At 39.2% G+C, this 16,198-nt stretch overlaps 1 protein-coding gene across 3 annotated transcripts in view; it reads left to right on the top strand.

The window, feature by feature from the left end:
* Positions 1–12,201, top strand: part of TSHR (thyroid stimulating hormone receptor) — a gene marked incomplete at its 3' end in the record, with an annotated part of 65,276 nt that extends 53,075 nt beyond the window's left edge. For all 3 annotated transcript variants that reach the window (XM_084287016.1, XM_084287015.1, XM_084287014.1), the window contains 2 exons: positions 9,118–9,306; positions 10,791–12,201. In XM_084287016.1, the coding sequence (XP_084143142.1) occupies positions 9,118–9,306; positions 10,791–12,201 (1,600 nt within the window). The remainder of the gene's footprint in view (positions 1–9,117; positions 9,307–10,790) is intronic.
* Between the last annotated feature and the right edge of the window lie 3,997 nt (positions 12,202–16,198).

Here is a 16,198-nt window from a genome sequence, read left to right as displayed (position 1 = left end):
TTTTCTCCCAGAATCTTGCTGACTCCAGAAAATCAGGCTGGCTACCAGCTACATGCAGACATTTCAGATACAACTTTATGCTAAGGAGAGTTGTGTACCTACTGTGCAAAGTTGCAACACACCTTTGATAGCGAGGTCATTATCAAATCTCTGATTCTCTCTGTTCCCTGCATCTAAATGCAGATGCATTGTGAGACCTGTGTGTGGATGGTAGCCTGTCTTCTGCTTCAGTTGTCTAAATCACTTGGCCTTGTTGGATGAAGAGGAAAATCTGGCTGAGGGCCCACCTTTCAGGGCCACATTATTCTTCCACATCACTCTCTACCACAAGGTCCACTGGACTTGCTAGCAGGGAACAGGGTCTGAGACAAGCTCTGGTGAGTATCAGGTTTTCCTTTCACCAGCCTGGGGGGAGGGAGAAGCACAGACCACGCATTCCTAATTCTGAAGCAGATACTTGAAATAACTGGACGCTGGGGGGGCAGTCCATAACAATCAGAGTCATTCCAACAACAAATTGTGCCAAAATACTCCTATCACACAAGGGTTGACATTTTGTCTGCTTCCTTAAATTCTCCTCACTTTCCCAGTGGCACATGATGCATCACCAGCTAACCCCAGATCTGAAAGAGGAAGCACCAATCCTACAGCCATGCTCATAAGGGCACGCAGGCCAACTCTTCCTCCCATCCTCTCACTTCTTTCATTCCCCTTCCCTCTGCAAAAAAATATTGCAGACTGCATAGGTCAACAGGGTAACACTATGCCACAACCTTCTCACCTCAAAGGTGCCAACTGGTGGGACATCTCAGCCAGTGCTTCTCTCCAGGGAGCCTGCAAAGGGAGGAATCTAGTCCAACCTTCTTTATTTTAGCTTGCAAAGTCCTTGGGATACAGGTGTGTATGAGAATAGGTAAAGGCAGGAACACACTGCACTGTCTCTCGAGATGCTGTCAAAGACTAAAATGCCTACTTTTTTTATCCTGTCACTGAGTCACCTGAGGGCTAAATTTCAGTTATGCCAGGAGTGACCAGATCCTGAGATGACAACGAGGAGGAAGTGTTTTCCAACTGGTTCCTAGAAGTTATATATTCTGGACAAAAAATACAATTAAAATCATGGTCCACAATCAGCAGGAAAATTGCCCATTTAGGCAGAGCAAAAGAGTGTTTTCTGGAATCAGAAGGCAATAGATCAGGAGGGAACACTGGAAAAGCTTACAGAGAGGCTGTTAAACTTCCTGCTCAGGGAACCTGGGTGGTAGTTTTGTCCCAGAAAGGGCCATTGCTGCTCTGCTTCCCTGCTGGCTGGACTGCCTTCTGCCTTCCAGGAAGGCTCAGGCAACCCACCTCTGTACTGAGGCAGTCATGGTAGTACAACTGGCAGAGGCTGTGTTGGTGCTGAGTCAGCCACTATTTTCATTAGTATTCGGTTGATGAGGCCTTTTTCTTAATATTGCACATGGCAACAAAAAAAATCCCTTTCTCGTTTTGTATCTGACCAGAAATAAGTTTTCCATCTGATGCTACCTAGACACCATATTTTCATTATGATACTACTTTGTCACATGCAATGTGCAGTCTCAAACCAAGTCACACTCTCCTACTATGTTTGAGGTCTCATACAGCTCACTGAACATCTTCCCTCTGGGACTACAGGTGGCACAAAGGGTTGAAAAGCTCCTCCTAGGAATGGCAAAAGAAAAAAAGGGAGGTGAGAGCCTGCAGCAGCAGATTTTGACTCCTGGAGTTACTGTGGGCATTTAGAGCACCACTGTCATTGTTATGCCAGAGAGGTGTACAAGTGATGACATGCTGCAAAGAGTTGTGGGTTAATAATAATGCTGTATGCTGATGTATTTAAGCCACACAAACCTCTTGTGTCAGGGGCTAGAGATCACTTCCTAGAATATACATATGTAACTGTAGAAAACTGCCTTCTCACCTTACCCTCTCTTTTCAAGACAGATTCTGAAATGACTTGAAATTTTTCTGATCTTCTGTAATTATAGCGCTAGCATAGCTGTCACTGACCCTTCATCTCAGGGCATGTTTTACATCTACAATCTAAACAGCCAATTATCCATCTCCCATTAGAATGGTAGACTATAGCTACAGTAGTATTTATAATTAAAGAGGGATGTGATACTACAGTGATATTATAGAATCATAGAATAGTTTGGGTTGGTAGAAACCTTAAAGATCATCTAATACCAACCCCATGGGCAGGGACACCTCCCAGTAGGCCAGTTGCTCAAAGCCCCATCCAGCCTGGCCTTGAACACCTCCAGGGATGGGGCATCCACAGCTTCTCTGGGCAACCTGTGCCAGGGCCTCACTGCCCTCTGAGTGAAGAATTTCTTCCTTATATCTAATCTAAATCTACCCTCTTTTACTTTAAAATCATTACTCCTTGTCCTATCACTACACTCACTGATTACAGAGAGGTATTGTTCTCAAAGGCAGAAGGTATAAAATAGCATGTAAGCATCAGTATATCAACAGTGATTAAAAAAGAGTATTTCACATCACATTCTTTTGATTTGCTAGTACTAAGCTAACGATCTTTAGAGTATTAATTTTTAATTTAATTTTAATGGAATTGTAGTAGCAATTTTAGAGACTCCTATTATCTGTGAACAGCTAGGAATTATTCTGCATGTGTGACGCAAGAAGAGTTTGTTATTAAGCAGATATCTTCCAAAACCAATTTACAGCAGAATCCTTCCACTCCACAGATCCCTTATTTGATATTCAGAAACTACTTTAATGGGGAAAAAAAAATCTGAAACTCCCACTTATGTGCTTCCTTAAGGAGGCTGAAGTCAAAATGGATGAGAACTGAGTCAAACACTGTGATTTATCATTGTGTCATATTGAGGGCCAGTAACATCTCCCACGGGGGACAGAAATGTGTTTGCAATCAGTGCTTTATTACACAACCCTGCTGCACCATCAAGACTAACATTAGTGAGTTAATTATAGAGAGATGAGAGATTTGTTAACTTGCATAATAGCCTCAGAAGTCTGACCAATATGGCTGTTCCATATGCCACTTGGGTAGTGTAAATGACTTGGCTTACTTTAATAAATAAATTAAGTCATTTTTGGTTCAGGCATCTCGCTGTTGTTAGCTTCATTAGCTGGCATAGGAATTTGTGGACATTGGACCTTCCTCAAGAAAAAAGTTCCACTTAAATACTCTTCCTTCTTGAAAAATAACTCCATGGAAAATGATTGCCAGAAGATGAATATTCCTTTTCCTGGGGCAATGAAGGGCATTGCCTACAATGGTAGCAGAATTAAAAGGAGAGGGGGTGGAAGTATCTATCGAGCTCAAAAATGAGATTGTCTTTCTGCCTTGCCTCCCTACCAAGCTGTCAGAACTCATCATCTCTGGATTGCCTTTTACACACTCCTGAAGTGAGAGAATTTGTGGTTGATGGAACAAATGTCTGTGCCACAGATCTATTGTTTAATGCTTTTTTTCCTGATCAGGATTTCAGCAGCAACAGCAACTTGGAGATCAAAATAATTACCTTGGATCTACCCTGATGGGGAAATTTTCTTCCATTTTAACTTTAATGAAAGCCAATGGAAAATATTTAACTACAAAATAATTACCCTTGTCTAGGTATGTTACATGAGTTTAGGCATGCTCTCAGACCACCTAGTTAGGTGGTATATTTAAGTAGATATTAAAAATTTAGGTACTTTTTTCACATATTTGCAGTTTGCAAAAGCAGAGGAAGTGGGGGGTGGCATCACTGAAGACAGAACACACGCCGGTCATTCTGATTCCTCTGTCACTGCTGTACATTCAGATGTATACACAGATTGCTACCTTTGGAAAACTATTTTAGCAGCATGACACTATATTGCTCTTCACCTGACAATGGATTCTTGGCTAGTATTCAGAGATTCAATGGACCTGATTTACTAAAATACATCAAGAAGAGCTGCTGCCTAGAACACAAAATCAGTAGAATACAACAAAAATATAAACATAATCAGACTTATTGTGCAATTGGCTTTCGCAAAACATGCAGCCCAAATTCAAAACATTATTGTCGTACAGGATACATGTGGGCAATTGATCATCTTTAGAAAGCAGAAGCACTCTTTAAAATATCACTTCCCAGTCTAGGAAAAAGTCCTACCTGTGGAGGTTCCACTCTTCCTGCCACTGAGCACAAGCAAGTCTCCAAGGAACGGGAACACTCCACATTCTGCTAATCAAACACTGCAAATTTGTCAATTTAAAGACTATTTCAGTAAACAGAAATAATATGAGGAGTCTAAGCCCACCTGTTATATATCTTGTGCTTTTTAAACTATTATAGTACTGCAATACTCAGAAATCTATGTGTAATTAGGTAAAAATTCTTAATTGTGCTACTACACATTCAATCTCATTTTCTCAACCTTTTAAATTCTTCTTATTATTTGATTTCATACTACAACCACATTTCTGGCTGTGAAAGAGGTTATTGAAAAAAGCTATTACCCATTACATCTAGTTCTGAACTTCATAAAGAAATAGTCCAACAATGATAATCCAGAAAAAAGTATAAGACAAATATTTAGCTGCCTAGATTTGATACTTGTATCATACATACAGTTCATTCAGAAAACATCTCCTAGGTCATAAACTAAGTTTTACTCCCATATTCCTCTGAAGCTCACCCATGTCTCTGCAATCTAACGTGCAAATTTCATGTAAGTTAAGCAACAGCTTACTTAGAAATGTCGAGACATTCCTAGAAATGTCTTGAGATTTATGAGAAACCATGAGGAAAAAAGAAACAGCTAACGAGCCATAGTTTTAGAAGGGAGCGAATGCACTTTGGTTACTTTTACGCTCCACAGTGCAGAGCTCTGTACTACTGAAGATCGACCACTACCAGTTACCTGAGCAGCTCTATATCCCAGCTAAATGCTGGAGTTTGGTCTGGACCTGGGCTTGCAGGAAATTTTTCCAGCACTTCAAGATAACCCTGAACATTCAGTGTCTCACATAATGCTGCTTGCTTGTTAATATTATAATATATAACATTATAATTATATATTATGTGTTTACATTCTAAAAATTATATAATTATATAAAATATTGTACATGATATTATATATATTAGCCTTTGGTGGTGGTTTGTCAAAGGCCTTGTAGAAGTCCTAGGATGCTCCAAGAGCAAATTTTTCTCATAACACTCAGGTTTATTTCTCAAGTGGGACTTTACAAAAGCCCTTTACATGTTAACTTCCCTCAGGTATATCATATTAACCCATATCTTCATTAACTGTACTTTTTGCTTGAACTTCTCAGAAAAAGCCCAGTTCAGACATCAGACTGACAGGCCTGTGCTTCCACTGTCCTTCCCAACATTTCAAGAATTGGTGGCTTATTGGCTACCTTACTATCCTGCGACTACGCAGGGCTAAGCTGGAGGCTGCACACCTGTTCTGCTAATTTGACCATTTCCTTCCTGACTCATTATCATTCATTGTCTCAGTTTTCTTGCCCAACCTCTTCTATAGTCACTTAATTTTGTGGCAGATGCTCTTGCTGAGTCTATCAGACCTCTTGTATATTCTCGTGTGTCTTTGAGCCAGCTACAGCCTAGCAGTAGTAGCGGGATACTCTGTGCATTGTACACTTGCTGTGTTTTAATAATGTCTTAGTTATCTATATAAATACGTATTAGTGAGGCTGTCGTAACTGCAGTCACTTCCCTTTTTTTTGAGCAGCCCAGAGTAAGGGCTGATCATACAGTGAAACAGAAGAAAAACACTTAAGAAAACTTGTCCTCTATATTAATACAGACACAGATTCAATTATCTGCCTGATAACTCTGAATTCTTGGATACACATTGCTCTGAAGATTAATAGTTATTATTTAAACCCTTTCCAATCCTCTGCTTTCTAGTTTCAAGACAGCTGCTGAGCTGTTTGAAGCTGTATGAGAATCTTAACATATAATCTTCAATACTGGATTGGTAAAGTAAAAAATCCCGACCAAGCCCACATTTTTTCCTCTGGCCAGTTGACAGGCTCTGCTAACAAAGTGCGGGCTTAGGTAGGGTAACTGCAACGTTACCTTCCAGAGGAGGACAAATTATCACCAGACTCCCAAGAGGGTTTTCTATTTGCAATAGCAGTGGTACAGACAGGCGATAAGACCTCGCAGTGGCAGACACAGTACCAGTAGTTCAGGGACTTCCAAAACTGGGGACCCAGGAAACTTCCAGACTTCTGAGCCTTCTTTATCAAGCTTCTCTACCTACTCCTTATTACTTCATATAGGAAGTATTTGATACTTCTGATCATCCTTTCTATGCTTTTCTACTTTATTTGCACACTGTAAAATACATGCAGTATTTATAGAATTGCATAAAGTATTTGAGATGTAGTCATGTTAGATTTAGAGTGATTTTTCTCTGTTCTATTTTCTCATTCTTTCCTAAAAATCCTTAGCATTCTATTTCCCTTCAATGTTACTGAATAGCACTGAGATGACATTTACAGTGAGGACTCCAAGATGTTTCCAGAGTGCTAGGTAAATTAAACCTCATTGTCATCTACATACTGTTAAGATTGCTTTTCCTAAGCATACCTTATGTTCATCAGCATTGAATCACATCTATTATTTTACCGCTCAGTCACTTAGTATTACAGGATCCTTCTACTCCTTTTCATGGTCAGCTTTAGCTTTCACCACCCTGTGTAATTTTGTGGCAGGAACAAACTTCATTGCTTCTACTCATTCTCTTTTCAGACTGTTTATGAATATTTCAGTATTATCAGCACTAATCTAGCTTCTGTGTGCCTCTGCTGCGGTGACATGTATATTCTGATACCAGTTCGTTTTCTGTTCTTCTCCTAGTATGAATACTTCTCGCTAGGTACCAAGCTCCTGCCCTATTTTTAATTTTTTATTAATCCATGAGAGCCATTCCTCTTGTCACATAACATCTTAGTTACCTCAATTGCAATTGATATCTAACTGACAAGGCTTTTCAGAAAAAAAGTTCATTGTACAAAGAGCATCACCTTTCTCCCTATGTTTGTGTGAGAATACCTTCAAAGAACTCCCAAGAGTTTGTGATGTGTCACTTCCCTTCCAAAAAGCATTAACATTTCCCATCACATGACATTTAGCCATGGTCCCTTCCTGCAGGTAGCTGCCACCACCATGAGTACTTGATAGGGATTGCCAAACAGCCAGCTACGTCTTAGTAAGGTCTTGTCCAAGATGTGCATTAACAAGATGTTTTGCATCAGAAGGATGTCTACATAAAATGAGGAAACTGGTGAAAAATAAATAGGTAAAGGTAACTGAGTTAATAAGGGATTAGAGCAACTGTCATTCATGAAAGTGTCGAGAGAGCTGGGAATGCTTAGCCTGGAGAAGAGAAGACTCAAGAAAAACTTAGCAATGTGTATAAATAGTTGAAAGATGGGGAGGGAGCTGGGAAAATGGATCCAGGCCTCTTCTCAGTGGTACCCAGTAACAGGACAAGAGGCAAAAAAGCACAAACTGAAATACAGAAAAGTCCAGTTCAACATAACAAAAATGTCCTTACTATGCAGGTAGTCAAAAGCTGGAACAAGCTACCCAGAGAGGTTGTAGAGTATACATTTCTTGAGATACTGAAAACTCAACAGGACCTAGCTCTGAGCAACTGGCTCTAGATGATCCTGCTTTGAGGACAGAGGTCAAACTGGATGATCTCTGGATTCAAAGATAAAATGACAGTAGGCAGCATTCAAACTGTTCTAAGACCCATCTCAAGGGCTTAGCAGAAACACAATCTACCAAAACAGATCTGAGGGGAAAAAAAAAAGAAGCTGACGTTACTGAAATCAACTCCTTGTGACATATTTTAATATGTATGATAGCAAAGAAGCTATTAGAAGTAAAAAGCCCTCCTTCAAACAGTGGAAGCAATTTCTAACTTAATTATAAACAAACACTAGCAAAACAAAAGAAAAAATAAGGCAGAGTAAAACCAAGAGATTGAGAAGCAATTTATTTAAAGAATAAAATTAGTAATAATTTTATTCTAGACACAAGAAACCAGCCAGAGCGAGTAAAACACAGAGTGACAAGAACAGCACTCTTGGAAAACAATGCATAGAAAAAGCTGAACTATTTATTAGCATGGGTGTTCATGATGCAAGTGCTTAGTGTTCCTCCTACACTTGAAACGTTTTTACTGGTTTATTTCTTTACAGAGAGGTTTAGGGACAAAGCAAACAGGTGAGTGGAAAACACTAGCAGGATCAGCTGGCATGCAGCTTATAGTTCTAAAGGAAATCCACAAACTGGGCAATGCAACTGCTGAGCTGAACTCAGGAAAGAGAAAGCATCAAACATACTACATTTCCTGAGAGTTTCAGGATACACTGAGGTAGAGGAATTTAATTTCAGGTTATGAAAAATGTTCTTTTAGCAATTATAGTGCTCTCTCTTGAAGTATCCCAATAGGTTAAAATGAGTAAGCCCAAAAGAAAATAGCTCTTCCAGTGGAAGATCCAGTCTCATTGAAGAACTGTTGTATTTTTTTTGTACATGCATTACATGGTTGGCTCTAAAGGTGTTATTTTAGAAGTCCTAGTATTTCTTCATCATGTCTATTCTCCAAGACATTAAAAATAAGCTTTAAAACACAGAGAAAATCATAGAAGGAATTAATTTTGTACTTGAATTTGAATGGCATCAGAACCTAGCAAAGTGATATAATAAATCTTTGAAACATACTGACAGTATACGTACATGCCTGGAAGGTATACATAGTATTCCTAATGAAGGAAATGGACATGTTCTTGTACATAAAGTTATTTATATGCTAAACTGTTAGTTGAATCTGAGCCTGTGAATTGATTCAGACAGTCCCAGGTGTCAAGTTAGGGTTTATTTACATGTAGTTCAAAAGAATATGTTATAACTGCTCTTGTGCTTCAAAAGTGGAAAATACCCGTGCAGCTTGCTAAAACCTCCCCTGGATTTGATTATTTGCTGTAGAATTCTACGAAATTCATCAATCACTGTAAGAATCTGAAATTTCAGAGCCAGTCATTTTATTTTCTGAAGTTTGTCTGTTTCTTCCTTTTCCTAGGGATATCTCCAGAACAGAGATTGTTAATCTTCCAGCAAAAGGACTGGAAAGCCTTAAAGAACTAATGGCCAAAAACACATGGACTTTAAAGAAGTTACCAGCTGTAAAGATTTTTTTTCAACTAATGCGAGCTGATCTGTCCTATCCAAGTCACTGCTGTGCTTTCAAGCACATGAAAAAAAGCAGTGGGTGAGTTTTTAAAGGAATTAAATGAAGACAATGTTTTAGTACTAATATAAAGTTACATATATTGACACTTTTATGAACGTTTTTCTAGGTATAGAGGACATTCTTTGAAACAGAGGTTACAATTCCAGTTGAGGGAAGAAAGAGTTTTTGATATAACACAATGTGTAGGACCTTTTTCTTCCTTTTGCTAAGCCCAGAAGGAAAAAAAAAAAAAAATGGTAGAAAGAACAACCAGAATATGCTACAGCAAGGACTAGAAAAATAACTTTTTTGAGGGTTTATAACCTCATGTTTCAGATGTTTTCTAACTGAAAAACCAAGGATGTATGATATTCTGCAGTAGTAATTTTAGCAGGATTTCCAGCTTCCCATCAGAAAAGGTGCTGATAGCTTCTAGAGGGGAAAAAAATACATTTATAGATGTCCTATTGCAACACAGCAACTAATCTGCTGCATGGGGGGAAGGGGAGCACACAAGAGGGAGTGGCTTGCTGTGGTTAGCAGCATTCTACTTCAGAATTCAAATTCAGTGTAATTTTCTACAAAATTTAATAAGGTTTAGAGCCATGAACTCTTACTGAGGCCAGCCCTTGATTCAGGAAAACAGCCTCAATCTTCAGTAATGCAGTATTTACCATTGCAGTGTATAGTATATTAGAAAATATGCTACGATTAGTGCATGAATTATTGAAGAAAAAACTCATGTACCAATAACATTCACAGTTAAACTGGACTGGGAAAAATTAGGACAATCAAATAAGACAGGAGAGAGATTCAAAACTTGGACAGGAATAATGTGCAGAAGGAACCCAGCACAACCTAATAAAAAAAACACTAAGGACATGCATGTCTATTAGCAAACATGAACATATCTCAGACTGAATTTTACGCAATCTTAAAATTTAAGTGATTTCAAGTTCTAAACAAAAAATGATGCTGAATTGCAACTTTTTTCTACTAATAAATACAAATTAATTTTGACTACAAATGCAGGTGCATCACACCATGATGCACTGTATTCCCAACTACTATGGTACTAGGTAGCTGTAAGTAAAGTAGAGGAAATACATAGAACAGAAATGAAAGTGATTAAAATTCTTATAGAAACTGATTTGTGAGTAAAAATGAAAAGGAAAATAACATTGTGTGTATCATCTAAGGCGTTATAAACAATCTTGTGAACTACTACCAAGAAGGAAGAGGGATTATAGATGGTGGCAGGCCAATTTACTACTGGGGATATCTGACAGTAATAGAGAAAGGAAAGATGTAGACTGAAAAAAAATAGCTATTGTGATGATGAAGTCTCCTGAGATGTTTGACCCTAGAAACGTTCAAGCTTATTGTTCACTTTATGTTAACAAAAATATATCTGATTACACTTTTATAGCTACATTCTTATTCAGTGATTTGTTTTTGAAGTATTCCCTTTGTTTACCTCAGACTGTAAATGCCAGTGGTAATTCTCCCCTGTACTCTTTCAGAATTCTGGAGTATCTGATGTGTAACCAGACCAGCAGTCACAGCTTTCGTAAGAGAAGATCAGTCAAAACTCTCAGAGGTCCACTTTACAAAGATTATACAGAAGAATACACAGACCACACTGATACTACATATGACAAAAACACCAAGTTCAGAAATTTTCATGAAAATTCCCAATATTACATTTTTTTCGAAGATCATGGGGAAGGAAATGTTGGATTTGGCCAAGAGCTGAAGAACCCTCAGACGGATGACATGCAGACCTTTGACAGCCATTATGACTATCCTGTCTGTGGAAGCAACGAGGATGTAATATGCACTCCAGAACCTGATGAGTTTAATCCCTGTGAAGACATAATGGGATATCAATTTCTGAGGATTGTGGTATGGTTTGTGAACCTGCTGGCCATCCTAGGTAACATTTTTGTCCTTTTCATCCTTCTGACTAGCCACTACAAATTGACTGTACCACGCTTTCTTATGTGTAACTTGGCCTTTGCTGATTTTTGCATGGGGTTATACCTTCTCCTGATTGCTTCAGTGGATCTCTACACCAGGTCAGAGTACTATAATCATGCTATAGAGTGGCAGACAGGGCCTGGCTGCAACACAGCAGGCTTTTTCACAGTCTTTGCTAGTGAACTTTCTATATACACACTCACTGTGATCACCCTGGAGCGCTGGTACGCCATCACGTTTGCCATGCGCCCAGATCGGAAGATTCGCCTCCGGCATGCTTTGGTTATCATGCTGGGAGGTTGGCTCTCGTGCTTTCTTCTGGCCCTTATGCCACTGGTTGGAGTCAGCAGCTACAGCAAAGTCAGCATCTGCTTGCCTATGGACACAGAAACACCAGTGGCTGAAGCCTACGTTGTCTTTGTTTTAATATGTAACATCATCGCTTTTGTCATCATTTGTGCCTGCTACATAAAAATCTACATCACTGTGCGAAACCCTCAGTACAAGTCGGGGGACAAAGACACCAAGATTGCCAAAAGGATGGCTGTGTTGATTTTCACTGACTTTCTGTGCATGGCTCCCATCTCTTTCCATGCTTTATCTGCCATTATGAACAAACCATTGATAACTGTCACTAATTCAAAGATTTTGCTGGTACTCTTCTACCCACTCAACTCTTGTGCCAACCCATTTCTATATGCTATTTTCACCAAAGCTTTCCAAAGAGATGTGTTTATCCTGCTAAGCAAGTTTGGAATATGTGAGCATCAGGCTCAAGTCTACAGAGGCCAGACAATCTCAGCCAAAAACAGCAGTGGCTCTTATGGGCAGAGAATCAGCCAAGGGGTAGGTCAGATTCTTACGAGCATTCAAGACCCAGTCAATGATTACCTTCCTGCTATGACAACGCAAAACCAAATTCTTGTCGAGGAATCCAAGCAAACTGAGCTATGACATCTCCAAGTATCAAAACCACAATCTAGTCATCAGCTGGCTGTGCATACAGAAAGTTGAGTGAGAAGATAATGTTTTCTCCTTATCCTTTTTTCCCTACCCTATCCTTGTGATATCTCAAATAGCTTCTGAAAGATGAGTCACTTGAACCTTGTCTCACATTCTTATCAGTGCAGGTGACAAGATACTGTTCCAATGATGCTGCTGGAAATGGATGTGAAGGTTCTATATAAATAGGAAATTTAATATACTGAAATAAAGTCAGCAAATATTAAATGTACCTTCATCTAAAAAAATAAAATAAAATAAGGAAGCAGGAGACCAAGCATAAAACGTCAGGGTACCATTGTCAGGGTACTGTTATGACTAAAATGGACGTACAGTCTTAGAGATAAAATGAGATTAAAAAATATTAAAAGTTGAAGCTCTTCAGTGTTAACTGCCTGTGTGTCAAAAGCTTTGGTTTTATAATAGCAAATTCTTAAAACTTCCACTTGGGTGTGAAACGAAACAGATTCCTTCTGCTCCTACCATTCTGACCTGAAATGAAGCCAAGACTTTGTTTGCAGTTTTTGGTTTACTTAGGTGAAGTGAGAAGAGAAGCTTCTTACTGCTATAAAGGCAAATACGAAAAGACAAATACCATTGATTTTGCTGTTACTCATAACTGGTAACAAACATTAGGACATTTGTCTGTGTGTTGCAAAAATACCTCTTGCTATCACATTCTCTCACTTTCTGATAAACCTACATAGGAGACGATTTAATGTGAATTTCTTGTAAAGAAATTCAGTCTACCCAAGTCAAGTTAATGTTGTTCATATTTTTTTGATGGTTGAAAATTTGAGATTGTACTAAATTTTAATGCAACTCTCCATTCTTCACCTAACTACAATGCTGTTTAATTTGAACATCAGGAACCACTTTACTGCACAGGTGACTGAGCACTGGCACAAGCTGCCCAGACAGGCTGTAGTCTCTCTTCCTTGGAGATCTTCAAAAGCCACCTGGGTGTGATCCTGGTTAACCTGCTCTGGGTGGCCCTGCTCGAGCAGGGGTTTGGATGAGATGACTTCAGAAGTCACTTCCAACCTCAGCCATTCTGTGATTCCATGAATCTGAGCACATTTATGTTGAACACCAAGTACTGCTTCCTTACCACTGCTGTTCCTACTTACCTCTCTCTTACACAGCTAGAATGACTTTCCTTCTAGCACTTGCTATGCTGAGCTGCCTCACTTAGACAGAGGATGCGGATTGTGTCTTCAAGTTACTTCATGCCCTTCGGTTACTGAATTGAAGGCCAGCTGCTGGCTCCTCCAACATGTTTTAAGAATACCTCTCCATCTTGTGGGGAGATCTGTATCTGAATGTTGTAAGGTCTGCAGTACAGCCACGTACACCACATGGTTATCTTTTGGCTGGCCACTGCATGCCTGCAGCTTAGGTGCATACTCACCACACTGTGCTTAAGGAAATGCAAGCTCAGACACAAGGAACATTACACAGGTTCTTGCTACAGCGAAGCACTAAAGCACCCTTCTGGCACACCTGCTGCTAAATACAGCCAAACTTTAGATCAGGCTTGGCTGTGGTAACTTCACCCACATGCCACAGTCAAATAAGCCAGGGCCTGGCTCTCTGCATCTCCTGCAGAGATCAGGAGTCGGGTTAGAAGCTGCTCTGCATCAGCTTGTTAACACTTGTGTGGCACAAGTGCCTGGTTCTGACAGCAGGATCAGACCTGTTCTCAGCCAAATGTAGATACTAGCTCTGCAGGACTGGTGCTGAGATTGCCATTGATTATTTCACCTATCTATTTGGAATGCCTACCATGAGAACAAAGAATACTGAGTGAGTCTCTGCCTTCAGGTAGGTATTTTAAAGCTCATTTTTGTAGTATCTATACAATTTTAATGGAGTTACAGTCTTTGGAGAATAGTGATTAAATTGAGCAGACAGCAGTCAAGACTCTTACAATGAGAGTCAGTAGGCTCCAAACAAACATAATGGTAGAGCCCTTCCAACTATGAGCTGTTACAGCCAGTAACTGCAGGATTGTGAATGCCACATACATACTCGTTCAAACACAATTTGATTTCACATTCCTAATTATAAATAAAGGCTGCTTCAGGGAACAGAAAAAAGGGCCTACCATTCACTGAAACTGTGACATGGTCTTATAAAAAAAATTATTCCATCACTGTTAACTCCATCTTGGGACAGTAGCATTCAGAGCACCCTAGTCCTGTCCAAGAGTACCATACACAGCAAGCTACTACAGTTGCAACCCGTGCCCTCAGATTCTGCTGTCCTTCTGACACAGAAATGCTCGTTAAAGGGAGAAATGGTTATCTGTCCATACTTTCCTGAGTGCCTTTATCACTTCATCAGAAGCTAAGACAATCAAATTCCATGCATATACTGTATACATGTATTTATGCTACAAATTCCATATGCACTAGTGTACCAGTAGGGGGGAAAAGAAAATCCAAGCTTGAATCATATGCTTTTTCAAAAAGAGAGGAAAGACTAAATCAATTAACATTTTAAAATTGTTTTTAGAAGTACCACAGATCACTTATTTCAAACATCTTTTCACCTTAAATGAAACCAGAAGATTCACTCCATGGAAACTACTAGGACATTGGAAAGACGTGGAATTTTGGACTGCCTGCAGTATGACTTTGAATTAATACAGCCCTTTGCTGTTACTTACGGAAGACGTGCATTTACACATTATTGAACTTTATCTCCCACCACTGCATATATTTTGTCAATTAAAAAGATTCTGTGATATTGCCGTTATGAACAAAGTTAGGTATTTCTGTTTTGTCTTGCATCTTCCTTTTGTGTTTATCTCAATGAAAAATATTTAAGAAGCTACGGGAAACATCCATGCAGTAGACTTTCAAATAAATTATTTTTCATGTGTTTATTTGTAAATAGCTGTATCCTATAGATATTCTCTTGCATTTCTGCTCTGGTCAGTCCTGTCAGCCATTTTTGGTTTTGCATACACCCTGATGTAATACTTGCTATTTTAACTGTCTCAGCAAGATGTCCTATTCCCGGCAGTAAGCACTTTTTTTTTCCTTTCTCTAGAATACTTCAGAAATAATGCAGCGCATTAGAATAAAATGTTTTGTTTGAAATTTTAAGAGGCCCAGTGAGCTTTTCTGAAGGTTTTAGAATATTTTTCCTCTAAAAGAAGTTAAGACCATTTCTCCTGCACTGAATTTAATTGTTCTCCTTGGCTAGCACACAGCCAAAAAAGACTGACACTATTTGACGGAGATTTTGTTTTTTTCCCCACAACTAGCAGGGAAAAAGTTGTCCTAAACAGCCATTTCAGTGCAGCAGAGATGGAAAGATACATCTGTATTTTACTGAGATTACTGCTGAGCTCCGGAGTTCCAAAATCATCACTGAAAACATTCAAGACAGTCAGAAGAATCACCTAACAGCTATGAGATCCTCTTCAAAGACTAAATCTGGTATTTGATCATTTTCACACTCCTTTCTAAACTTGATTTGTATGTGACAGCCACAATGACTAACGATTGGATACTTCATGAGAAAACACACACAGTAAGAAAATTATGTGGTAGAGAGACTGCAGCAAGAATTCTCACATAGCTAAATAAAGTATCAGTCAAGTCTTGACATACCCTCCCTGTCCTAAAAAAACTCAGTTGACTTCAGCATCGGTGCACCATGCCACATCTTGTGGCATTTATGCTTCTCTCATGAAGCTTTAGGGCTCAAGCAATCTCTTTCTCAGTTGTAGATGCTAACTGGGACAAGTAGGCTAACAAATGACCACGAATAAATAGTTCTTTCCAGGAGGCCTGTGCTGTTCAGCAAGTGCATTAGGGACCTAGAACAAGGAATGAACAGTAAGGAAAGTTTGCAATAAAACTAAGGTATCCAGAGAATCAAGAAGAACGGATATGACCATGAACAACTGCAGAAAGACTGAATGACTGGCAAAAGA

Source organism: Netta rufina, assembly GCF_964035555.1.
Source record: "Netta rufina genome assembly, chromosome: 5".
Taxonomy (NCBI): Eukaryota; Metazoa; Chordata; class Aves; order Anseriformes; family Anatidae; genus Netta; species Netta rufina.
Note: the sequence above shows the minus strand (reverse complement) of the source record. Positions and strands in the feature narration are given on the sequence as shown.